At 48.1% G+C, this 25,329-nt stretch overlaps 1 protein-coding gene across 1 annotated transcript; it reads left to right on the top strand.

Moving 5' to 3' along the window:
• Positions 1–2,097: 2,097 nt before the first annotated feature.
• On the top strand, positions 2,098–24,118 carry SLC2A11 (solute carrier family 2 member 11). The gene is given in 12 exon segments (XM_049620514.1): positions 2,098–2,604; positions 5,947–6,045; positions 8,704–8,864; positions 16,234–16,358; positions 17,167–17,296; positions 17,849–17,997; positions 20,733–20,920; positions 21,015–21,125; positions 21,657–21,758; positions 21,841–21,916; positions 22,152–22,279; positions 22,491–24,118. Coding segments are annotated over 12 exon segments (1,512 nt in total). The 5' UTR covers positions 2,098–2,562; the 3' UTR covers positions 22,692–24,118.
• The last annotated feature ends 1,211 nt before the right edge of the window (positions 24,119–25,329 follow it).

Below are 25,329 nucleotides of genomic sequence, written 5' to 3'. Positions count from 1 at the left end.
GAGAGAGAGAGAGAGAGAGAGAGAGAGAGAGAGAGAGAGAACGTACAGGGGAGGGGCAGAGAGAGGGAGACAGAGAAACCAAAGCAGGATCCAGGTTCTGAGCTGTCAGTGCAGAGCCTGATGCAGCGCTCAAACTCACCAACTGTGTGACCATGACCTGAGCTGAAGTTGGACCTTAACTGACTGAGCCACCCAGGTGCCCCCAGAAGTTCTTGAGCATGGGATTAAGGGTTCCTCTGACGCAAGCCCAGGAGTAGAACTGCAGGAATTGCTGTGTTGCTGGGTATTTCCAACTCCCATTTGGATATGCCCAAATTGTTCTCCTCATTTACATTTCCATCAGCAGTGAGCGGTCCAGCAGATTCTTGCCACTTTGGTATTGTCAGAATTTAGTTGCCTGTCTGTTGTTTGAAACAATACTCTTTTGTGGATCCAGCTTGCGTTTCCTGATTGCTGACACAGGCCAGCATCTTTTCATGGTTTTTTTTTTTTTTTTTTTTTTGCCACTTCAGTTTCCTATTCTATAAATTCCCTGTTCATAGGCGTTGCCATTTTCTTGCTTTTATTGATATATAGGACTTCTTTAGATATTCTGAATACTATTACTTTTTTGGTCATATTCTTGTGGACCCCTTCTCCAACTTGGTAGCTTTTAGTCTCACCTTTTTATGGTATCTTTTAACATAGATTTTTAATCTTAGAATTTCATTATTTATTTGTTTGGGCGGCTTGAACTCATGAAATCAAGAGTCGCATGCTCTGACACTGAGCCCTCCAGGTGCCACTAGTTTTTTTTATTTTTAATGATGTTAAATCCTCCTAAGAAACCTGTATGTTTTATCCTTATTTATCCTAAGGTTATTGTAGAGGTCACTTTTAGGCAACCAACTTGAGCAGGGGAAGGAAACCTGAGTAAGGTAGAAGGTTCCACAGTGACCTCCTACCCGCTGACTGAATACAAACAGGCCCATTAAGTGACCCACATCAAAATATCCATAAGTCCTAGCTGAACAATGGGTTACTTAAACCCAGGCACAGGTACCAAAAATTGAGAATTCCATAGCTTCCATACCTCCCCCCCCCAACCCCCGCGCCCTTAACTACAGCCCTACCCTGTGCACCCCACCTCTTGGCAGACAGCCTCTCCTTTGCTAAAGGCCTGTGGTCCCTTGCAGCATATTAGGTAAACTTCTATTCCTTTGTTCTGCCTTGGGTGAATTCTTTCACCACCTGGGCCCCTGGCCTCCACCCGATTGGGTCACTGCACAATTACAAAAATATTCACTTTCTTCTAAAATGGTTAAAGTTTGCTTTCAAATTAGGTTTGTAAGCACTCAGAATGATTTGTTATGTATAGGGTTAGAGGTCCAATTTCATTTTTCCCCATATAATCAACTGTTCCAGGACTATTAGTCCATTGTTTCCCCACTGATTGAGGGGAAGAATAGTTTTTTTTTTGAAAAAAATAAATCTAAATAAAATATTAGCAACAGAAACCAACAACGTGTTAATAACAATTACAACACTACGAGCAAGTTGTGTTTATCCCAAGAAATCAAGGATGAATTACCTTTAGAAACTTTATTGATGTAACTGAGCTCATAAACAGAGCAAAGCAGAAAACCTGTATGATCTCAACAGACACAGAAAAAGCATACAACTGCTAGTATTTTATTTATTGTGTTTTTCCTTAAAAAACGCATGGTGTTTTTAGAAATTTTTTAAAAGTTCAGAGCCGCCCAAACCAAACAAAAACCAGGCAGGAGCAGGAGAGATACTGCAGTCTCCATTCCGGTGTTAAGTCCTATCACAGCCTTTGCTCTGATGGCTTCCTAAGGCCACTTTCAGGTATGTGTTTCTATGACCACAAATAGCATCTTTGGCAAGTCGGGTTTCGGTTTGGCCTTTATCCAACTCCTGGATTCCATGCAGGGCCTGAGAAGCCCTGAGAAATAAAAGATTAATCAGGCCCGGTGGACCCTGTGGTTCTCCACCTCCAAAAGGGCCAGCCTCTCACGCAATCAACCCGAGACCGGTTCTCTTCTCACCCCGAATCACTGACTCTGCCAAGATTGACAGATGAGATCGCTCCAGAGACTGGTTGGGTCTGCCCTTCGGTCCCTCCTAATTCTGCCCCTCCTCTAGGGAAAGGGTGGGGACGTCGGTGTGGAATCAAAGATTGTGCCTGGCGACACGGGCCTCCCCGGGACTGGGGTCTCCCCGGCCCTGGTGGTAGGCAGGGGGGCCCGAAAGGGGCAAAAGGAAGGAGGGCCCCGGTGGGTGGGCAGGGGGCCCTGAAATGGGTAAAAGGAAGCGTGACAGAGGGGCCAAGCGGGCCAGCGGCGAAGGTCGGAGCGGGAACGAGGCAGGAACCGGCAAAGATTCACTCCGCGGGAGGCCGCGGGCGAGAGGAGGAGAGGCCGGGGCCAGGATCGCGAGAGAATCTGGAGCGCTCCGGTGACCTCGGACCAGAGCTCCCTTCCGGTTTGTGGAGATGGGCCCCAGGCTTGGCCGACCAAGGAGTGTGTGGCTTTTCCGCCTCAAAACTACGGAAAGGGAGGGATGGAGTATGAACCGGAGCGGCGCTTACGGCCTCAGAGCTAGGTGACCTGCAGGCAACACCTCACACTCCTTAACCTCCCTGTGCGCCTACGCATGTGTCTCGGGCGCGCGCCTCGGACAGAGGTACGCTTTGCGCAAGCCTTCCGCTTACCAGGGCGCCCTCAACGCCCACTGCGCTTGCGCATCCGCTTCTGCCTCGAAGATAGCACACGCTGCTTCAACGCCTACGGCGCATGCGCCATGGCTTTGTGCTCTCCTGAGAGCCTGCTGAAATGACTGCACCGCCCTCCTCTCGGCGGGCATGCGCTTCCACTCCGCTCGCCTGTGGCAGCGGCGGTCCTGAGCCGAGAAGCTGGCTAGCTCAGGCCCCTGTTGCTGCGAATGCTGGAGAGATGTGTACGTGCTTGATGCCCGCCTGAGATTGGGAAAGATCTGAATTCCGAACCACGCCCGGCCCAGGTATTGCTGACCAGGGATTGCAGACCTGCGTGAATGCACAGACGCAGCCACTCTGGAAGGCTTAACGGAGGTGTCGGTGTACAAAAATAGCTGGTGCTTATTTGTCAGTGGAGTTAGGTGCTGGGCTCAGACGAACAGGAGGTCGCTCGCAGGGATGGCCTGGGGGTCAGTGCAAGGTTGCATGGGGTCATGTGTCTACAGGACCTGTGGCCTCGCAGGATCCCACCCTAGCAGCCCTCCCCATGCCCGTGCTGTTCTGGAGTCCTTGGGCGGGTCAGCTCTTGAGTATTGCAGTCCTGGCCGCTTTGCCGGCTTCTGCGACTGTTTACCATTCTCGCCTCATTCCCCAGCCTTCACATGCTCCATGCTCCCTCTAAACCCTGTCCTGATGTCCTTCACAGAGAAATGGGAGCAGCCAGAAGAGAATGACCATAGCATTCAACCTCCCATCTCTGAGTGCCTCTTCCCCTTCCGCAAATCCCCTCACTCCTCTGCCAGCCTGCGCTGATTTCCTTCAGATATCTGCATGGCACATTCCCCTGTCTCTTTCAAGTCTTTGTGCAGATGTCACCTTCTCAGGGCCTATTTCCTGACCACCCTCTCCAAACACTCCCTCTCACCCTTCCTTGCTTCATGCCTCCATCACACCAGCTGACAGACTATGTATTTTCCTTGTTCATTTGGTTATTGCCCATCTTCCCCAGCTGCAAGGACAGCTCTGTGAGGTCACAGATTTTTGTCTCCTGTTCTGCTGGTTATATCCATAGCACCTAGAACAGTTGATTTATTGCCCACAGTAGGGAGGCAAGAGATGTTTGTTCACTGAATTGATAATCACCACCATAGCTAATGTCTGAATGTTTTTCATGATCAGGCACAGGACTAGGCAATCTCCATGCATGATCTCAGTGAATTAAATAATTTCCTGCTATCTTGGAGACCTGCCAGCATATCCTTCCTGCCACATGGACTCAATTGTTATCAGGCTCTGTGTCTCATTTATTTATTTGTTTGTTTATTTAATTTTAGAGAGAGAGCGTGAGCCAGGGAGAGGGGCAGAGGGAAGAAAAGAGAGAGAGAGAGAGAGAGAGAGAGAGAGAGAGAGAGAGAGAATCCCAAGTAGGCTCCACACCCAGCACAGAACCTGGTACAGGGCTTGATCCCACAGCCCTGAGATCACAACCTGAGCTGAAATCAAGAGTTGCATGCTCAACAAATTGAGCCACCCAGGTGCCCCCGCCCAACCTCTTTTTTTTTTTTTTTTTTAAGTAATCTCTGCACTCAACATGGGGATCAAACCCATGACCCCAAGATCAAGAGTCACATACTCTTCTGACTGAGCCAGCCAGGGGCTCCAGGCTCTGGGTCTCTTGCCGCTTTCTGCAGATCTTCTGTCTCAGTGGAACGCTCACCTCCATGCAGCCCACATGGAGCTTTAATGTGACTCCAGTGAGACCAGAGCCCTGGGTCCTTACCTGGTTTCCTCCTGTGGCTTCCAGCTTGGAAGGAAGTTACTTAGGACTTATTATAGGAACTTTTGGCAGGCCCTGTGATGGACCTGTCTCCAGAACTGTGGTGAGATCCTTGGCAGGATCCTGCCCCCCAGAGCCTCTTTCTCAGCCTGCCCAGTGCCAGCACAGTATCTCACCAAATGGAGAATGCACATCAGTCTTTTGCCCAGCTGTATCTGCCCCCCCCAGCATAATTTCTAGCTGGGACAGGCACTTGGTATTTGACAAAATGAATAAATAGTCTTCAGGTTCAGGAAATTCTTCATAAAATCTTCAGCTAAACATCCTTCCACTATGAACTTGTGTGTAAGTATTTTAAAAACCATAAATTTGACTCGTAGGACTTCAGGTTTGCAGGATGATTTGCTAGAACAAGAAAGGCAGTATGATCGTTACTGGGAAAAGACCAACACTTTGATTTTTGTGTAGTCAGCTACTTCATGAACACCCAGGAAAGTATCTGAGAGGAGCAATTCAATGCTCTGCCTTTGGGTCAGTGGAGAACATTCAGCATATATTGAATTTTCAAAAAATTTAACAAGCATGTTATTTTGTAATTAAAAATTATAACAGGGAAAATATTAAGATTATGAGTCCCTAAAAAATATACTGACCTAGTGTGATGGGACCTTAGGGCACTGAGTTCTTGTGGCTGGGTACTTTGGAGAGTTCTCTCTCCATCTCTAAGGGTATTGCACAGGGATGAAAACTGTTCTTTATTGTACCAAGTATGTGTGGCGGACATATACCCTGGCTGTCCCCCAACCTGGAGGTAGGCATTATCATCTCCAGGTCCAGCAAAGAAGTGACTTAGGACAAGGGAGTAAGGGCAGAACTGGCATTGGGACCCAAGCACTGTCACTGGCTGCAGCCACTCTCTGCTTCTTCCTGTGCCTCCCAAGTCCCCACATGTGTAGGCCCATGTGACCCCTTCTGTTAGCTTTATTGTGGAACTGGCTGGCAGGTAAGAGAAGAAGGCCCAGCCACTCTGTTGGAGAATGTTTTGCTGGGGCTCAGGGGCTCCAGTCCTGTTTGGTGCAGAGCTTCACGTCCTGGGGCCCCAGATCAGGGCACTGTGCTCCTGAACCACAGCAGGCCTGCCCAGGGACAGCCTGGCAGGGAGGACCAGAGAAATGTTGTCCATTTGGGGAAAATGCTCATGGGGGAGAGGGTGGAGGGTGAGGTGCCAGCAGGGACCTGGACTCAGAACAGAAGGCTGGGCTTCCTGTGCTGCCTGCCAGCAATGTGACCTAGGTAACTCCTCTCCTCCTCTGTGCCTCAGTTGCCTCATTTGTAAAGTGGAAGCATTGCTGCCTGGTTCAAATAGATTGCAATGGTGTGATTGGTAGGTTCCAGTCCTGGGAGGAGATGGAGGCTGCCAAAGGTCACTCTGTGTCCTCCCCTCTCTCCTCAGATTCAGGGCAGTGTCCTGCTCCTGACCATCTGTGCGGCTGGCATTGGTGGGACTTTTCAATTTGGCTACAACCTCTCCATCATCAGTGCCCCGACGTTGGTATGTATCCTCTGTGCTCACCGTCACCGTCCCAGTGGGTGCTGGGTGAGGGCTAACAGCTGCCCACTGTGGGGCTTCGGGCCAGCATCCACTTGGTGGCACTTTTTCCCATGTGTCTACTTTCACTGGGATGTCCCATTGGTCCTGTGGATTCAAATTCAAACCCAGCTCTACATCCTCTCTTGAACCTGCACGTCCTCCTGGGTCCCTGATGTCAGCAGATAACTCTACTGTCTGCCCAGTGACTGGGGGTCAGCCTTGACTCTGGCCCCCTCCCCCTCAAACACTGAGTCCTTGCTCATTACCTCTAGCTAGCCATTTTTCCCCGTGTCTCTGCCATGACTCCAGTTCAGATCCCATCTTTCCTGCCTGGATTGCTGGCTTAGCCTCCTCATTGGCATCTCTGCCTTCAGCCTCTCAAGTTTGATCAAGCCACTTCCCTGCCCAGAAACATTCTGTGCCTATAGGAATCAGGACAGACTCATCCACCTGAAGTTCAAGGCCTCCTTGATCAGAACCTGCCCGCCTGTCTTCCACCTTTATTCCCTGAACCCCACTAGCAAAGCAGGTTAAATGCAGTTCCTCAAATGCACACAGCCCTCTCTTTAAGCCTCCTTTGTTTGGGAAGCCCTCTCCACTGCATCTGCAGAAGCCCCACAAGAACCATCCAAACATCCTGCCTTCCTTCAATAGTCTCTGGCTGGAAGTCACCCCTCCATCCCCAGCCCTTTGTGCTGACTGTCACCACTCAGGTTGCATGTCGGCTGTTTGCAACCTCCTGCTGGTTTGCTCTGAGTGTCTGAATCATCTTTGTGCCCCCAGCACCTGATGCTGACCTGACCCATGTTGATGTTCAGTGGTGCCCATGGAAAAGGTGAATCTTCCAGCCCATTGATAAAAACTGGCCTGTAACTTAAATCAGAAGGGTGAGTGTCCTGTCCCATAGCTGGGAAGGTTGTGGGGCTGCACACTGTAGGTGCAGGGGAAAGAGCTGCAGGAAGCAGGTCCCAGGACAGAAGTGCAGCTGTCTTCTCCCTGCCTGTCCTGTTCCCTCTACCCTCTCCATTCAGTGACAAGAGGGCAACTGTACCAGACTGACTTCCTGCCAGTTGGAAACCCCCAAAGGAAAGTCCTCCCTAGTAGTTCCAGCTGAAAGGTCTGGGAAGAGTCCGATTTGCTGATTTGGATCATATTCAGGCCAGCCAATCATGTGATCAAGAGGTGGAGCCCTCCCATTGGCCAGTCTGAGTCAGGTGACCACCTTTGGACAGGAGAGGCTGTAACTGGGGATGGGAGAGAAGTCCCCAAAGGAAGAGAGGATAGCCTAGCAGAAGCCAGGGTGGGACCACATTCTGGGCAGAAACAGTGATAGCAGCCCAATGCCTTAAAGAAAGGATGAAATGCAGGGCTTAGAAAGGGAGGTCTGAGCTAGCTGTATTTGCTTGTTTATTTGTTTATTCAACACACATGTGAGTGCCCACGTCGCAGCACACTTACAGGCTGGAGAAAGATCCACCTGCAACAGGCACTCTTGGGCTTTATCTCCCATGGGCCATCCCCAGCCTCCCAAAATAGGACTTTCTTGGCCTCAGAGGCTCCTCCTAATCCCCTGGATGGTCATTCTTGAGGAGTTTCCGCCAAGGGACAGGAAGGCTTGCCCTGGTCCTAGCTCCCCTGTACAGTCTTTCCCCCAGAGGGAGCTGGCGGGTGCTAGGCTTGACAGCCATTACCCTGAGCTGGCCTGAGCAGAGGAGAGCTGGCCCGGCCCTTAAACTCACTGTCCTCCTCAGGTCCTCCCTCACATCCTGTTGGGAGGCCTGAGATCAGCCAGACACTGACATTTCATCTCTAAGCAAGTGAAGTATGCCCGGGTCTTGCCCAAGTGCAATCCTTCCTAACCATTTGGCCTCCATTCACTTCCCTGAAACTGCAGGTCTGGGGGTGGGGCCCTGGGGTGTCCTAACTACCTGGCTTCAGCCCTGACCTGTGGCTGAGGCCGTGGGCAAGTCCTTCCACTTCCCCAGGCCTAGTGCCAGTCTAAACAGTGAACACAGTAATGTGTATCTAACAGAGTACTTCTAAAGGCTATGAAAATTGGGGTCCCAAGTAAATGAGTGGCACACTCCAGATAAACCAAGCAGGTTTAGATACCACAAGGGATGATTTACAAAGGTTGAGTGGGGCAGAGAGAACACACAAGACCAGGGAGAGCCCAGTAATGCCAGAGTCATTACTACTCCTAGACTCATGGAAGGAGTCTGGAAACTGGAAAGAAAGAGCCATATGGAGTAGGACCCCTTGAGAGGAGCAGTGACCTTTGGTTGAGTGTCACAGCCAGCCTGGGGTGACCTGGGAACAAACACCCCTTCTGCCTCTCTCTGATGCCCTGCTGGTGCTCACCATTGGCCAAGTCCAAGTCCAACAGAAAGCCAGTCAGCAAGGAGCCCACTGATGCAGGTGGATTCTTGTACCAAAAGCAGGAGGACAAGGGGTGAAGTGGACTCTGAAGGGCAAACAGAGACTGTTCCTGCCCCCTGGCTGGGGAGCAGTATTGCTCAGGGACTTGGTGCCTGCTCTGCAGAGGCAGAGCCCTGTGGAGGGGAAGGCCTATTGTATCCAGCCTGTCCCTGGGAAGTTGACCGGTATCTCTGTCCACAGCCCATCCAGGAATTCATCAATGAGACATGGCAGGTGCATACTAGCCAGCCGCTGCCCGACCACCTAGTTCTGCTTGTGTGGTCCCTCATCGTGTCTCTGTACCCCCTGGGGGGTCTCTTTGGAGCACTGCTTGCTGGGCCCCTGGCCATCATATTGGGAAGGTAAGGGCTTTCTGGGTACACCCCAAATGCCCTTTGATGATTGGTACCCCAGTCTGTAAGCTGAGGAATGTGGGAGAAGGAAGATGCCCTGTAGGCCCAGGCCTAGGTCAGCTCCCCAGCCTCCTACCCTACCTGTAGTTTCACCACAAGAGTCACATTTCCAAGTGGATTTGGTAGAGGGAAGAGCCCTGTGTCCTGAGGGAGGGAGGACTCCTTGTTTCCAGTTCCATTTCTCCAGCAAGTGATATTGGACCGTAAACAAGTATTTCCTCTTCAGGCATATTCCCCTCTCCATATCCAACTGATGCAGTCTTGGGGTGCAAACAAGACAGGCTCATAATGAAAGAATAAATTAATGGAAGAAAGAAAGAAAGAAAGAAAGAAAGAAAGAAAGAAAGAGAAAGAAAGAAAGAAAGAAAGAAAAAGAAAGAAAGAAAAAAGAGGTGCCTGGCTGACTCAGTTGGTAGAGCATGCGACTCTTAATCTCAGGGTTGTGAGTTTGAGCCCCACATTGGGTGTGGAGCCTACTTAAAAAATTTTGTTTAGGGCTCCCTGGGTGGCTCAGTCAGTTAGAGTCTGACTTCAGCTCAGGTCATGATCTCACGGTTTGTGAGTTTGAGCCCTATATCAGGCTTCTCTGCCATCAGTGCAGAGCCCTCTTTGGATCTTCTGTCTCCCTCTCTCTGCCCCTCCCCTGCTTGCACTTTCTCATTCTCTCCCTCTCACTCAAAAATAAATAAACATTAAAAAAAATTTTTTTAAGTTTTTATTTATTTAAGCAATCTTTATACCCAGTGTGGGGCTTGACCTCATGACCCTGAGATCAAGAGTTACACGCTTTTCTGACTGAGCCAGCCAGGTGCCCCTTGAATAAAAAAATTTTTAGAGGGAGACAAACCATAAGAGACTCTTAAATACAAAGAACAAACTGAGCATTGCTGGAGGGTAGGGTAGGGGGATGGGCTAAATGGGTGATGGGCATTAAGGAGGACACTTGTTGGGATGAGCACTGGGTGTTATACATAAGTGATGAATCACTAAATTCTACTCCTGAAACCATTATTTTTATTTTATTAATCTTTTTTAAATTTTTATTCATTTTAGAGGGAGAGAGAGAGAGAACATGAGCAGGGAAGGGGCAGAGGGAGAGGGAGACATAGAATCCGAAGCAGGCTCCAGGCTCTGAGCTGTCAGTACAGAGCCGGATGTGGGGCTTGAACTCACAAACAGCGAGATCATGACCTGAGCTGAAGTCGGATGCTTAACCGACTGAGCCACCAGGCGCCTCTCCTGAAACCATTATTTACACTATATAACTATATATTAACTACATATATAACTGTATATATTAACTATATATATAGTTATTAACTATTATATATATATATATTAACTGTATATATAATATATATACTAACTATATATGTAACTATATATATTAACTATATAACTATATATTAACTAACTTGGATTTAAATAAAATAAAAATAAATAAATGAAAATTTTTAGAAGTCTACTTGAGAGAGAGAGAGAGAGAGAGAGAGACAGGCTTGGACTGACTTGATGAAAAATTGAAATAACTGGAAAGATACTGGAGTAGCTCATAGAATGAAAGGAAACACTCAGAAGCCAGGTCTTAAGAAGAACAGGACCTGAGATGGTGCTGAGATCTCAACAGCCAGAGCATTGGACCATCCTTCTGGGAAAGATGCCTTCAGTGCATTAGCTCCAACGACATACACATTCTGTCTTCACTGTCTTCATTCAAGATTCAAATCCAGAAAGACAGATTATTATTGACCCACTGTGGGTCACGTATCTACACCAGTGGGAGAGAAGCATTGTGGGGCAGAAAAAAACAAATGGCTACCAGAGTCCACCAGTTTGCTGGCCACCCCGCATGTGTAGACCCCTTTGTCCCGTGTATCCAGCTCCATGTGTGCCCTCCTAATGTTCCTCACTCATCTCATCATGTACACCAGCAAATGTATTCACCTCTCCCTGAGTGAGACCACTTAGAGCCTTGTCTTGTCACACCACAAGGGCCAGTATCAGGAAAGCATTCTTTCTGAGTCCAGGATTTCCACGTAATGACCATTCTGCCAGCCCTGCCATTACTTCTCAATGTTCTGCAATCTACACAATTAATGGCAAATTAACCTGTCATCAAGATATCCCACAGAAGGAGGAAAGGATAAAGAGTAGGGGAAACACTTATTAAGGAACAAAAAAGTAGTGGGTGAATTTATTTTGAAGCACATGATGCAGAAAGCCTGGTAGTGCAGGTAGAGTTCTACTCTGTGGTTTTGGAACTGGTTCCAGGCTTTGCTTGCATTGGCGACTTCATCCTCCAGTTTTCTACTCTTGTCTTGAGCCAGTACTTCCACTGGTTGAGGCTCTTTGCCTGTCAGGGTGACCCAAATCTTTATTCTTGAGTGGGTTTGGTGGTCCTAACAGCGTGGAATGTCCAGCAGGTTATTACCCTAAGAGGTCATCTGCTTCTGGATGGTGGGACTCACAAGGCAGTAATGAGTTCCATGGCACCAGCCCTTCTTCTTTCATTGATGTAACTACCTTTCTTGGATGCAGATTACATCCATGTTTGTGTATTTAACAGGTGTATCTGTTAGGATGCCTTCAACTGCAAGTAACAAAATCAGGACTTAGTTGGCTGAAACAATAGGAGGTCCTTTGTCTCACACAAGAAGTGTATAGGTGGGTGACTTCAGGGCTACCTCAGTGCCCTGGATGTGCTCCTCTGAGAGCACTTTGTCTGCCGGCTCCACTGTGTGTTGGCTTTGTCCTCGGGCTTACAGCTAGAAAACTACAAGTGCCTCACTCAGAGGCAACATTATCTAGCAGAAAGGGGATTTCTGCCTAGCTGATGTTTGTTTTATTTTTTTATTTTTTTTAACATTTATTTTATTTTTGAGACAGAGAGAGACAGAGCATGAATGGGGGAGGGTCAGAGGGAGGGGGACACAGAATCTAAAACAGGCTCCAGGCTCTGAGCTGTCAGCACAGAGCCCGATGCAGGGCTTGAACTCACGGACCGTGAGATCATGACCTGAGCTGAAGTCGGCCGCTTAACCGACTGAGCCACCCAGGCGCCCCTGCCTAGCTGATGTTTTAAATCCAGAAGAGAAAAAGCTTTTCTTTTTTTTAAAAAAATTTTTAAGTGTTTTTATTTTTGAGAGAGAGGGAGAGAGAGAGAGAGAGGGAGAGAGAGAGAGAGAGAGCACGAGCAGGGGAAGGACAGAGAGAGAGGGAGACACAGAATCCAAAGCAGGTTCCAGGCTCCAAGCTGGCAGCACAGAGCCTGACATGGGGCTTGAGCTCACGAGCCGTGAGATCGTGACCTGAGCCAAAGTCAGATGCTTAACTGACTGAGTCACCCAGGTGCCCCAGAAAAAACTTTTCAAAAAAGATGCCATGTCTCATTGCCCAGTACCAGGCCACTAGCACAGAGAACAAGATCACCAAGGCTAGGTTAGATTGTTGGGTTTACACCTGAACCTTAAAGGGAAGGGGCACATTCCCAAACAAATTTAGGCTCTTCCTGCAAAATAGAAGAAATTAGCTATTATCTGATTATTGTTGCCCAAATATCTAATGATACTTGGTACAGTGTCCTTATGTGATGGCACTGGCAGAAGCTTGAAGGGAAGGAATTAAAAATTCAAATTCAGCACACATACCTGTTTCAGTTATAAAAACTTGCTGTCCCATCCCCAGGGCAAGGATCCAGTGCAGTTCATCTTCCACCCAGTGGCAGACTGAAGTCCTGACATGTGTTGCCATTTCTGGGAGTCAGGGTTGGGTGTGTAGGGTGGCAAGGTGGTTAGTCTGGAGATAGGAGACCCCTATCATTGAGTCCATATGCATTTTCCTTTTTTTTTTTTTTTAAGTTTATTCATTTATTTTGAGAGAGAGAAAGAGAGAGAGAGAATGAGCAGTGGAGGGGCAGAGAGAGAGAAAGGGAGAGAGAGAATCCCAAGCAGGCTTCATGCTCTCTGTGCAGAGCCTGACACGGGGCTTGAATCCATGAAACGTGAGATCATAACCTGAGCCGAAATCGAGAGTTGGATGCTTAACCAACTCAGCCACCTAGGTGTCCACCATGTGCATTTTCTATCCTTGTGACTCTACCTGATTTATGAGGCAATGGAGTGACCACTGGGTGGGCTGAGGAAGGCTGCTGCATGCTATCCCAGAGGGGTTCATTCTGTCTGCTTGGTTTTTAAGAGCCTTTTCTTCAGTGGAAGGGAGATTCTGGTGAGTGGAAACAGGGACATGTATAGGTTCAAGTTTTGGGCTAATTCTGAGAGATCCATCTGTTTAACCTTCCGACACCTTCTTGAAACCAGTCCTCAAATCCTGCTTCATCTAAGACTTTGACTATCTGACCAAATCCTTTGGAAAAGGGGACAAAATTCCGTGCTCAAGATTCTGTCTACAGGAAGGGCTTCACTTTTCCAGTATCTTTTAGGGCCACATCTGAGAGTGCTTTAATGCCATAGCCCTACATTTCTGGCTAGAACTAATGCACAGAGCCATCTACAAACCAGGGTTAAGCTTTGTTTTGTTTGTTTCAAACTGAAGACAAGAGGGGCACCTGGGTGACTCAGTCAGTGGAGCGTTTGACTGTTGAAATTGGCTCAGGTCATGATCTCATGGTAGGGGAATCAAACCCCATGTCGGGCTCCACTGAACGTGGAGCCTGCTTGAGATTCTCTATCCCCCTCTCTCTTCCCCTACCCTGCTCTCTCTCTCAAAAATAAATAAACTTTATTTGTGTGTGTGTGTGTGTCCCAATAAAACTTTATTTGGAAAAACGGGGCAAGCTGGATTTGATCCATTGGCTGTAGCTTGCCACCCTCTATTTTTGGGGATAGAAATATTTATTTATTTATTTGCTTATTTATTTATTTATGTATTTATTTTAATTTATTTTTTTTCAATATATGAAGTTTATTGTCAAATTGGTTTCCATACAACACCCAGTGCTCATCCCAAAAGGTGCCCTCCTCAATACCCATCACCCACCCTCCCCTCCCTCCCACCCCCCATCAACCCTTAGTTTGTTCTCAGTTTTTTAGAAGTCTCTTATGCTTTGGCTCTCTTCCACTCTAACCTCTTTTTTTTTTTTTCCTTCCCCTCCCCCAGGGGTTTCTGTTAAGTTGGGGATAGAAATATTTCAAGTTCTTTCTTCTCTGAAGTGGTTTTTTTTTTTTAATATGAAATTTATTGTCAAATTGGTTTCCATACAACACCCAGTGCTCATCCCAACAGGTGCCTTCCTCAATACCCATCACCCACCCTCCCCTCCCTCCCACTCCCCATCAACCCTCAGTTTGTTCTCAGTTTTTAAGAGTCTCTTATGGTTTGGCTCCCTCCCTCTCTAACTTTTTTTTTCTTCCTTCCCCTCCCCCATGGTCTTCTGTTAAGTTTCTCAGGATCCACATAAAAGAAAAATAAATAAACTTTAAAACAAAAAAAACTGAAGAAAAGAAAGAGGCCCTGGTGTGCCTTGGGAGAAGGGTGGCAGTGTGGTCGTGTAGGTATGCTGACATGAGTAACCTGCTCATCAGAACCTTTGGGGCCACATGGGGCATCACTTAAATAACAATTGAATGCTACTGGGCACACTCAACCTTAGCATAGGTGTGTCATAGGACACCCAGTGCATGATGGGTACATGGCCACTAGGGGTCCTACAGCCTTGTGTTTATTCCCCGCTAAGGCCTACTGACAAGGCCAGAGTTATTTCTAATTAAGAGGATGGTAATTCACTGAAGTAGAGTGGCTGTACCCCAAAACTCCAGGTCTTACATTGTGATTGTTCTTTTAGACAACTGCCACAGTCACTTGGAGCATTACAGGGTCTCCTAGGTCTAAAGGGGCAAGTGGCAGAGCTCTTTGCACTTAGTTTGGACTCCCTAGAGAATATTCTTCTTGCTTAGCTCTGCTGGAAGCTGCTAGGTTTTCAAATCAACTGATATATGTGCTAAATCACAACAGCCTGTGTGGTGCAGGCTCCCTCCAAAATGGGAAGAAATCCTCTGAGATTTGCCCATCCTTAGAGGGAGGGCAGAGAGTTCTCATGCACTTTGGAGGAAATATAATGACATATCTTAGCCTGTTGAACCTCAGCAGTTCATTGATGCAGCGGCCCCTTCGTTTTTCAGTTTCTACTCTTTGTCATGCTTGTACCTTACAAGACCTCTAGTGTACTATTATAGTGCCTTTCTCCATGTCCTTTCGGTATAAAGTCATCAAAGAAGTGGGCCAGCAGGGTGCCCTGTGGGATGTGTAGCTCCTGGTGGAAGGGATTCTGGCCCAGAGCTGGAGAGCTGCTCTAGCCTCAGGCAGGTCAGCAAAGGTATATTACTGCCCCTACTAGGTGAAAGCTGCATGTTTCTGGTGCTGTCTGTGTATTGAAATGGAGCAAAATGCATTTACCAAGTAAATACCCCACAGTTGAAGTACTTTATTAATTCACACCACCGAAGAAGCCACCATATATGGTTTTCTTTTCTTTTCTTTTTTTTCATATATGGTTTTCAGCTGGAGTTATTGCTGGATCAGGTTTGTTATAATGGATGTCATTCTCCATTCTCTTGACTCAGCAGATCTATGCTTTAACATTCACATTTTGTCACCAGTGTGCTGTTGACTTTGGGCAGAATACTGGCCTCCACTAGGTTCCAGTTTCCCTGTTGGTATAGTAAGCTGTATGATCTACAGTGAGCTCAAGTCACTGTGTGACAGCACTTCCATGCTCAATATCAGGAGTCTCAGAGCCGATGCCTCCTCACTGACATTTCTGTTGCCTGCTCCCTGGTTTGCAGTCTGTCCCACTGAGTGAGGCCTGGGCCATCAAGCCATCCTAAAAGTTCTGAGAAGTGACTCTATAATACACGGAAGAAAATGTGAGGGGACTGTACTTGGCTTTCCATGCATCCCTTCCCTTACTCTGAAAGTCCCTGTTCTTCTTCTCTATGGTTTAATTGTGTCTAAGAAATCAGATGTTAGGCCCCTCATTTTACAAAGGAGTAGGAAGAAAGCAATGCTTAATCTGAAGAGATAAAGCTGTAAGATGCAAATTTTGCACACTGTGGTGCAGGCAGAAAGGAGAGGGACTTCAGGTATCTTGGGAAATGGGTGTGACAATATGCCCCAGGTAGTCTGTAGGCACAATGGCTAATGGACATTTCCCTTCATGTAGCTTAGACTCCTTGACACGGCTCACACATGTTCACACACAGGTCTGATCAGGGCTGGCTGGGGCTGCAAAGAGGGATCCCCAGGGAGAGTTCCGCTAGACTGAACATGAGCCTCTCTTACCTGTATTCTACTTTCCCCCCAGGAAGAAGTCCCTCCTGGTGAATAATATCTTTGTGGTGGCCACAGCGACCCTGTTTGGCTTCAGCCACAGACCAGGCTCCTTTGAGATGGTCATGCTGGGAAGGCTGCCCTTGGGAGTCAGTGCAGGTATGGGGGGAGGGCAGCCCATCCTACCTCTCTCTTCCTGCTCATTTGTGTATTCCATTTATTCATTCATCTGTTCTCTTTATTTCTTTCATCCATTCATGTATTCTCTTTCTTCACATTTTTTTTAACTGTTTATTTATTTTTGAGAGAGAGAGAAACAGAGAGACAGAGCGCAAGCAGGGGAGGAGCAGAGAGAGAGGGAGACACCAAATCCGAAGCAGGCTCCAGGCTCTGAGCTGTCAGTACAGAGCCCAATGTGGGGCTCAAACTCATGAGCTATGAGATCATGACCTGAGTCGAAGTTAGATGCTTAACTGACTGAGCCACCCAGGCACCCCATTCACATTTTTCATTCATGCCCACTTCTTCTTTTGCAAAATGATTAAATATGGTTTCTCTTAAAAAGGCTCATATAACTAGACACTTAAAGTGGATATAGAAACATGAAAAAGTTTCTAAAACTCACACAGGGTGTGAGTACAAACATACCCAAACCTGTGCTGACAGAGTTCCCATATTTGAGCCATACTCTAAGCCATGAGCTTCCTGGCAGCCAAGGTACAAAGGATGCATTCTTGGATTTTCATTACAGAGGCAGAGTAGGCTGTTAGGGACTCCTCAGTTTCTGGGGTTTGTCATGTGAGGAAGCAGAGTTTTGAGCACATCCACCTGGGTGTTTAGGGATACCCATCAACAAATCCCCTCTTGACTCAATACTGTTTATATGGCCAGGTGTCTATGTCTATATTAGTTATCTATTCCTATGAAAGAAAATACTCCGAAACTTACTAGTTGTGCACACATCTAGGTGTGAGCATGAATGTCCAGCCCATGTACCTAGGGGAAAGCGTCCCCAAGGAGCTCCGAGGAGCTGTGGCCATGACCTCAGTCATCTTCACTGCCCTAGGGATTGTGATAGGCCAGGTGGTTGGACTCAGGTAAGCAACCTGCCTCCATGTGCACTGAGTGGTTTGAGGGGTGCCAGTAAAAGCCCTTCGCCTAACTTTCTCCTCTATCCATTAAGTATTAAGGCATTGCTTCTTTGTATTAAGAAATCTTTGTATTGAAATCCTGTCTACACCCATCTGGCCAATACATAAAACGGGTGTTAGTCAACCACACTAAAGTGTAAATCACCATTTTGCATCCTCTCCAGATCAGGGAGCAAAGAACAGATCTTAAAAAGGGAGAGGGTGAAGATTTGGGCTTTTAAAGGGGAACGTGTCCTAGTCATCCCAGAAGAGAGGGGAGAGGGCAGATCCCAGAGCCCTGGGAAGAGGAGTTGCTACAGATAAGGTGGAGCCAACACCTGGAGGGAGGGATCTTGGTGTCCAGACCCAGAACTGGTTTGAGGAAACAGAGAGCAATGCAGATCCTCTGCCTTCAGGAGGGCAGACAGGGGCCAGGTGGGTGGGTCAGGGGAGTAAGGGGCAAGTGGGCAGGGCTCTGGCAAGAAAGTACCTGGCCCAGCCTCTCTTTTGCCTCCCCAGGGAACTCCTGGGGGACTCACAGGCCTGGCACCTGCTGCTGGCCAGCTGCCTAGTGCTTGGGGTGCTCCAGCTTGCCTTCCTCCCTCTGCTCCCTGAGAGCCCACGCTACCTCCTCATTGACTGTGGAGACATGGAGGCCTGCCTGGCAGGTGAGTCCTTGTGTTCCCAGACCACCCTTGACAAATGGGCACATCTGTCCAGAGCATGTGAGTCTCCATTGCTTGGGTTTCATTTATCAGGAGAAAGCTGTCCCTCCTTTTTTGACAACCCATCTCTTCAAAACTATTTACCAAGGGGTTGCCCTGAGTGCCAAGGCAGTGGGATAGAGCAGACCTGAACCCTGCCATCCAGGAACTGTAGGATGGTGCCAATAAAGACCCCCCCCCCCCCCCACCGCCGCCATATATGTAAGATGAAACATGTTAAGACCTCACAAACCCAAGGCCAACTGGGTGCTTATGGGCTTATTCATTAGCTATGGCCATGATAGTGATGCCCAAGGAACAATACCAAATCTCTGGCTTAAAACAATAATCATTTACTGCATCCTCCACCCACTTACTTGCTGGGCTGGCTGCATGACTGCTGATCTCAGCTGGGCCAGCTCATGGTGTCTGGGAATCAGCTGGAGGTCAGCCAGTCCAGGCTGGTCTGGGCTGGAGTAGTTTAGCTCTGCTGCACATGACTTTCCTCTCACTCTTAGTACCAACAAGCTAGCCCAGGAATGTTCTTATTATAGCGACAGCAGAGGCACAAGAAAGCAGATCCAATTGCACAAACACTTTTCAAACCCATGGTCCACCCCACCTCCCCCATGCGCATTAACATCCCATTGGCCAAAGAGAGTCCTGTCCCTGAACCCAAAGTCAAGGGATGGGAAAATCAATGGCATATCCTCTCCCATGGCAAGGGGTATAGATTTGGAGAAGGGTGAAGACCAGGGCCCACTCAGGCACCCTCTCAGCTTGCTGTTGTGGCCACAGCTATTATTGATATCCCTCCCCTGTGCAAAACATGCTCAATGTCATCCAGGACCCCACAGTCTCACCCAATCATGGTGTCAGTCTTGAAGTCCAGGATCTTAAGATCACATCAAATCTATATGTGCCTTCTCTTGATCCAGACACCTAGGCACTAAAAACACAAGTCTGCCTCTCTGAACTCAGCACACAATGTGAAAGTAGGACAGTGTAACCAGAACTAACCCTCATTCCAAAGACAAGGAGTCAAGGAAGCAGGACGCAGTCACCAATCCTTAATGCCGATGTGCTCTTAAGAAAACGCTGCCAGATCTCCCTGCCTTGGGGGTAGGGAATGTTTCATGATCAAGTCCTGGCTCTGGCCCCTAGGAGGGGCTCCCCAGGTCATGGTTTCCCCAGGTTCTTGCTTCTTCCCTCTGAGATATACTTCCTAGTCACCTTCTGAAGAGGGCATTGCAAATGTACCCACAGAAAGTTGGGCACATTCAAATTGTCTTGGTCCCTTTCTCTCCAGGCTGGCAGAGCTTTTGTCAATATAATTTTCTTGAAACCGATGTGATTTTTCTATGTATTTGATTGATGTGCCAAAAAGCCATACCCACAAGTCTTTCTGAGGCATGCTTCTCTCTTGAGACTGACTTACTGGAATTTGGGGCATGTTGGGAGGCTGGGGACCAACATCCTTAAGCCTTCTAAATGCCTCTTTTTCCATTGCAGTGAGTCACTGCATTAAGCCACACCCTTAATTTGATTGTTGCCCTGCGTCCATGACTCACTGGCAGTGCTCTGGATTTGATCTTTGCTTTCAGGCTGTAACTTAATGTGAGCCTCTTTTTGCTAACTGGAGAGGCTGGAGATAAGCAACAGGTTTATTTTGTTTGTTTTTTTATTAAACCAACCTAGTGAGTTCTGGAACTAAATCTTTTTCCCTCTGAAGGTTTTTTGAGCTCATGTTTCAATATAGTAAGCTTAGAATACTCAGCTAACAGCAACCAGTTCATGCTTTCAACATATAGAGGTTTCTTCACTCCAGTCCAGAAGTTCATTAGGTCTGTTTGTTTGTGTTTCTGTATTCTCTTCCACACTACTGCCCTGAATACCCATTTTTCCAACCTCCTCACCATCTTCTGCCTGGTCTTGGAATCAATGCCATAGATCACAGGTCTAGTATGGTAGCACCTACTCCTGGTACCAGTTAATTCATTAGTTTTGTATTGCTGCCTAATAATCACATCTCATGGCAAACCAAAGAAGCAATTACTTAGCTCAAGTGTCTGTAAGTTCTCTGGGGTTGGCTGATATAGACTGTGCCTAGCTGGTGGCTCTGCTGGTCTTGGTCACTCATGCAGGTCGTCTGGGCACTGGCAAAGTTAGGAGAGTCTCAGCTGGGTCATTTCTGCTCCTCCTGGGACCAGTGGGCTAGCCCCATCTCATGTCTTTATGGTGATGGGAGAAAAGCAAGTAGAAATGAGCAAGGTCTCTTAAGGCTTGGGCAGAAATTTGCATATCCTCCTTACAACCTCATTCTATTGGCCAGAGTGAGTCACATGGCACAGCGCAGTGCCAAGGAGCAGGATGCATACTTGCCCCTTTTGTGGGGGCAGCTACAAAAATCACCTAGCAGAGAGCATAGATACAGGGAAGGGTGGAGAACTGGGGACATTGGATAATGGTCATCTGCCACAATTGTGTCCCCTCTGATGTATCCACAGAACCCCCAGCTCCTAAAACCTTTTCTGGTTCTTGATGCCCTGAAATGACAGGGACAGGAAGATCATCCCCATCTGATCAGGGGGACCCAGAGAGAGAGTGAACGGAGCTGGGGTGGGAGCTCACTGCAGGGCACCAAGCAGAGGTTGGGGGAAATGAGGCCCAGCGCCCTCTGCCCTTGCATCCTGCTCTAGCGCTGCAGCGGCTGCGGGGCACCACGGAGGTGGCGGAGGAGTTGGCTGAGCTGGAAGAGGAGCGTATCTTCTGCCAGGGCCGGCGCGCCCTGCGCCCATGGGAGTTGTTCCAGGATCGCGGGCTGTGGAGACAGGTGACAAGCCTCATGGTCCTGGGCAGTGCCTTGGAGCTTTGCGGAACCAACTCGGTGAGGCTCCCCGCTGCGTCCTTCAACTGGTTGGGGGTGGGAGGGCTGCAGACCACAGGCAGCTGGCAGCCCACCCCTCTGCCCCCCTGTCCAGGTGTATGCCTACGCCTCCTCCATGTTCCGGGAGGCCGGGATCCCCGAGGGGAAAGTCCAGTATGCTATCGTGGGGACTGGGAGCTGCGAGCTGCTTGCGGCCTGTATCAGTGTGAGTTTATCTGAGTTTGTTGTGGGCTCAGGGGTTGACCCTCCACCAGCCCTGTGGGGGTGGGGGTGCGTCAGGTTCTGACACCTGGAGGAGTGTCTTCTATCAAGTCCTCTACCTTGGGCCCTTTTCCACTCCAGTTCACTATGCTCAAATGGGGTGAGTCAGCAGCATTTGAAGTTTATTTATTTATTTATATTGAGAGAGAGAGAGAGCACGAATAAGGGAGGGGCAGAGAGAGAGAGAGGAGAGAGAGAGGGTGGGAGAGAATCCCAAGCATCACAGAGCTGTCAGCACAGAGCTCAATGTGGGGCTGGAACCTGCAAACCTTGAGATCATGACCTGAGCCCAAACCAAGAGTCGGTGCTTAACTCACTCAGGCCCCCCCTAATAATGTCTTAATCTCCTGAAGCAGTCAACTGCTCCTAATTGCTTCCTCACACACACCTGGAGCTGCCCACTGCTGGCCTTTAAACCAAAGGAAGCATGCTTCCAGCGCACAGGTCAGTTACTGAGGGCTCCTTTCCTTTGCAGTGTGCAGTGATCGAGATGGTGGGCCGCCGGAAGCTGCTGATAGCGGGGTATGGTCTGATGGCCTGCTGTGGAAGTATCTTTACAGTGGCCCTGTGCCTGCAGGTAGTGGGGCTGGGCATGAGGGTTGTGGCTTGGGGCAGCCTGGTCTCCACCTCACTCCACCCCCTCTGCCCCTTTGCTGCAGAGCTCCCTCCCTTGGATGCCCTACCTGGCCATGTTCTGCGTCTTTGCCCTCATCCTCAGCTTTGGCATTGGCCCTGGTGAGTGGGCCCAAGGAGCTCTGCACTTTGGGCTTTGCGGAAGGAACACGAATGTCTTCACGAATGACAAGTGGCTATAAATGCAAAGTCACCCGCATGCCCTGCCACCCAGCCCCCCTATACTGGGGCTTCTGGGAGGGAATGGCTGGAGAAGAGGACAAGGGGCCCCCACTCCTATGTCAGGGACAAGGTGGCAGCCCTGGCTGGCAGCCCCTGTCCCTGCTCTTCCTTCTAGCCGGAGTGACAGGGATTCTGGCCATGGAGCTCTTTGACCAGAAGGCCCGCCCTGCTGCCTCTATGGTCTGCGGGGTGCTCATGTGGACCATGCTCTTCCTGGTCGGGCTGGGGTTTCCCTTCATCATGGTAGGCACCCTCCCCACCCTTCCCTTGCCTTAGGTTTTCCCCTGTGTCTGCAGGAGAGCCCCAGTGGGAAGTCTCCATCCTGGGAGCCTGAGGCTGGAGGGGATGGGACTCAAAAAGAGGGACAAATCCCTCATCATGACCTGTCATGTGGCCTTATGTCTGATCCTGAACAGGGCACACACCAGGTCTCAGAGGCTCTTTTCACTCACAGGAAGGCTTGTGCCACTTTCTTTATGTGCCTTTCCTGGGTGTTTGTGTCTGTGGGACCATCTGTACTGGCTTCTTCCTCCCCAAGACCAAAGGCAAGACCTTCCTGGAGATCTCTGAGGAACTTCACAGACTCAACTTCCCTAGGCAGAGCCAGGGCCCTGAGTGGCTGGGCCCGGAAGTCATCCAGGCCACAGAGCTGTAGTTCTGTAGGTGTGGTGGGCCCCAGATCCAGCGGCAGCTCTCTTCTTTGCTTCCTGCCCAGGGTCCCAGCCCTCTGCGTTCCCTCCTTCCTGCATTCATTTGTTTAATGAGTGCCCATGTAGCACCTACTGCATGCAGGCTTGGTGCTAGGTGCTTAGCAATCCGTGGTGAGCCAGAGAGATGGGATCAGGACCTACTGGTGCTCCCCATCTAGAGGCAGTTAACTAACAGGCAACCAGTCAAAACATTATTGCAAACTTGGAGAAATGCAGTAGGAGAAAATACAGATTATGAAGTGAGTGCATACTAGGGAGCCTGGCCTATCTGAGGAGGGTGGTCAGAAAAGAATTTTCTGGGGGTACTTGGCTGACTTGGTCAGTAGAGCATGCAATTCTTGATTTTGGGGTTGGAAGTTTTGAGCCCCATGTCAGGTGTAGAGATTACTTAAAAATAAAATCTAAAAAAAAAAATTTTTTTTTTCTGAGTAACTGATTTTTTATTTTTAATTTTTTTTTAATTTTTTTTTTAACGTTTATTTATTTTTGAGACAGAGAGAGACAGAGCATGAACGGGGGATGGTCAGAGAGAGAGGGAGATGCAGAATCCGAAACAGGCTCCAGGCTCTGAGCTGTCAGCACAGAGCCCGACGCGGGGCTCGAACCCACGGACCGTGAGATCATGACCTGAGCCGAAGTCAGACGCTTAACCGACGGAGCCACCCAGGTGCCCCGGAACTGATTTTTTTTTTTAAAAAAATCAATGTTGACGGGGCACCTGGGTGGCTCCGTCGGTTAAGCATCCGACTTCGGCTCAGGTCATGATCTCACATTTTGTGGGTTCGAGCCTCGTGTCGGGCTCTGTGCTGACAGCTCAGAGCCTGGAGCCTGCTTCGGATTCTGTGTCTCCCAGTCTCTCTGCCCTTCCCCCACTCATGCTCTGTCTCTGTCTCTCAAAAATGAATACATGTTAAAAAAAAATCAACCTTGAGGTGTAATTTACATGCAGTAAAATGAATCTATATTGAGTATACACTTAATGAGTTTTGGCAGATGTATGTGCCCAAGAAACCACCACCACAATCAAAGTAGAACATTTACATCATCCCAAAGTCTCCCTCATGCCCCTTTGCAACTAGTAAGCCATCCCACCTGCAGGCCCAGGCCATGATAGGTCACATTGCCTTTTTTGGAGTTTGATATAATTCCACACCATATGTATGCATTTGTGTCCGGTTTTGCTCCAAATAAAGTTTTGGGGATTCACACATGTTGTCACATCATTAGTATATATTCTTTTGTGTTGCTGAGCAATATTCTACTGTATGGATGTATCATAATTTGTTTACCATTTACCTGTCAATGGACATTTTGGGTTGTTTTTGATTCTTGGCCATTCATGAATAAAACTTCTATTAACATTCCTGCACAAGTTGTGTAGACAAATGTTTTCATTTCTTTTGGGTAAGTGAATTACTGAGTTTAGTAGCAAATGTATGTTTAGGGGCCCCTGGCTGGCTCAGTCGTTACAGCATGATCTCAGGGTTGTGAGTTTGAGCCCCATATTGGGTGTAGAGGTTACTTAAAAAAAAAACCCATAGTAAATGTATGTTTAATTATGGGAGGAAAACAAACAAAACAAAAACTATAGAAGAAATTGTCCAAAGTGACTGTATTGTTTTACATCCCCACTAGTGATGTAGAAGAGTTGTGGATGCTCCAGACCCTCACCAACACTTGGTATTGTCTGTCTTCTTAATTTAGCCATGCTGCTGGTGGTACAATAGTGTCTTCTTGTGGTTTAATGGTGGCATTTCCCTGATGACTAATGATTATAATGCTCATCATAATAATGTTGAGTACCTTTTCATGTACTCAATATAGCCATTCATGTATCTTCCCTTGTGAAGAATCTGTTCAAATCTTTTGTCCACTATTAACAACAACAACAACAACAACAACAACAACAACAACAACAAAACAAAGTTAGGGGCATCTGGATGGCTCAGTCGGTTGAGCATCTGACTCATGATCCCAGGGTGGTGGGATACAGCCCTGAGTCAGGCTCTTTGCTGAGCGTGGAGTGTGCTTAGAATTCGCTCTCTCCCCCCCTCTGTCTCTACCCCTCATCCACTCGTTCTCTTTCTCTCTCTCTAAAAAAAAAAAAGTTAAAATTTATCAAAACTTATGCATGCAAACACTTAAAGACCATACATGGTGCCATTTGCAGTAGAGAGATATGTAAATAAACATAAAGGTGCGGTATTAAATCATAACTGCATAACATTAACTGTATCACTGTAATGAAAAAAACCTAAAAAATAAAAAGAGCACAACCTCTTTATCTCCTCTTGAGGTACAAATGTCCAGTGTGTATGAAGATGAGCCCAGTACTGGAGATGGTGTTTAGCTCTCCTATTTGTTCCACTAAATTCCAAGGGAGGAGGCAGCTAAATAGGATCTAGACTGTTTCCATCTGTTAGTATTCAGCTTATCAAATCTACAGCTTAGTACTCCTTGAGCAGGACTGCCCCAATAAGGCTGGATGTGTAACAGTCAAAGACGGAGGTGGGAAATATGGAGGATTCAACGTGTACATGCAGTTTAGGCCAATGTCCCCATATGCTCTTTAAAATTCCACTA

The sequence above is a fragment of the Panthera uncia genome (genome assembly GCF_023721935.1).
Source record: "Panthera uncia isolate 11264 chromosome D3 unlocalized genomic scaffold, Puncia_PCG_1.0 HiC_scaffold_8, whole genome shotgun sequence".
Taxonomy (NCBI): domain Eukaryota; kingdom Metazoa; phylum Chordata; class Mammalia; order Carnivora; family Felidae; genus Panthera; species Panthera uncia.
The sequence above is the reverse complement of the archived record's forward strand: the minus strand, read 5'-3'. Positions and strand labels throughout refer to the sequence as shown.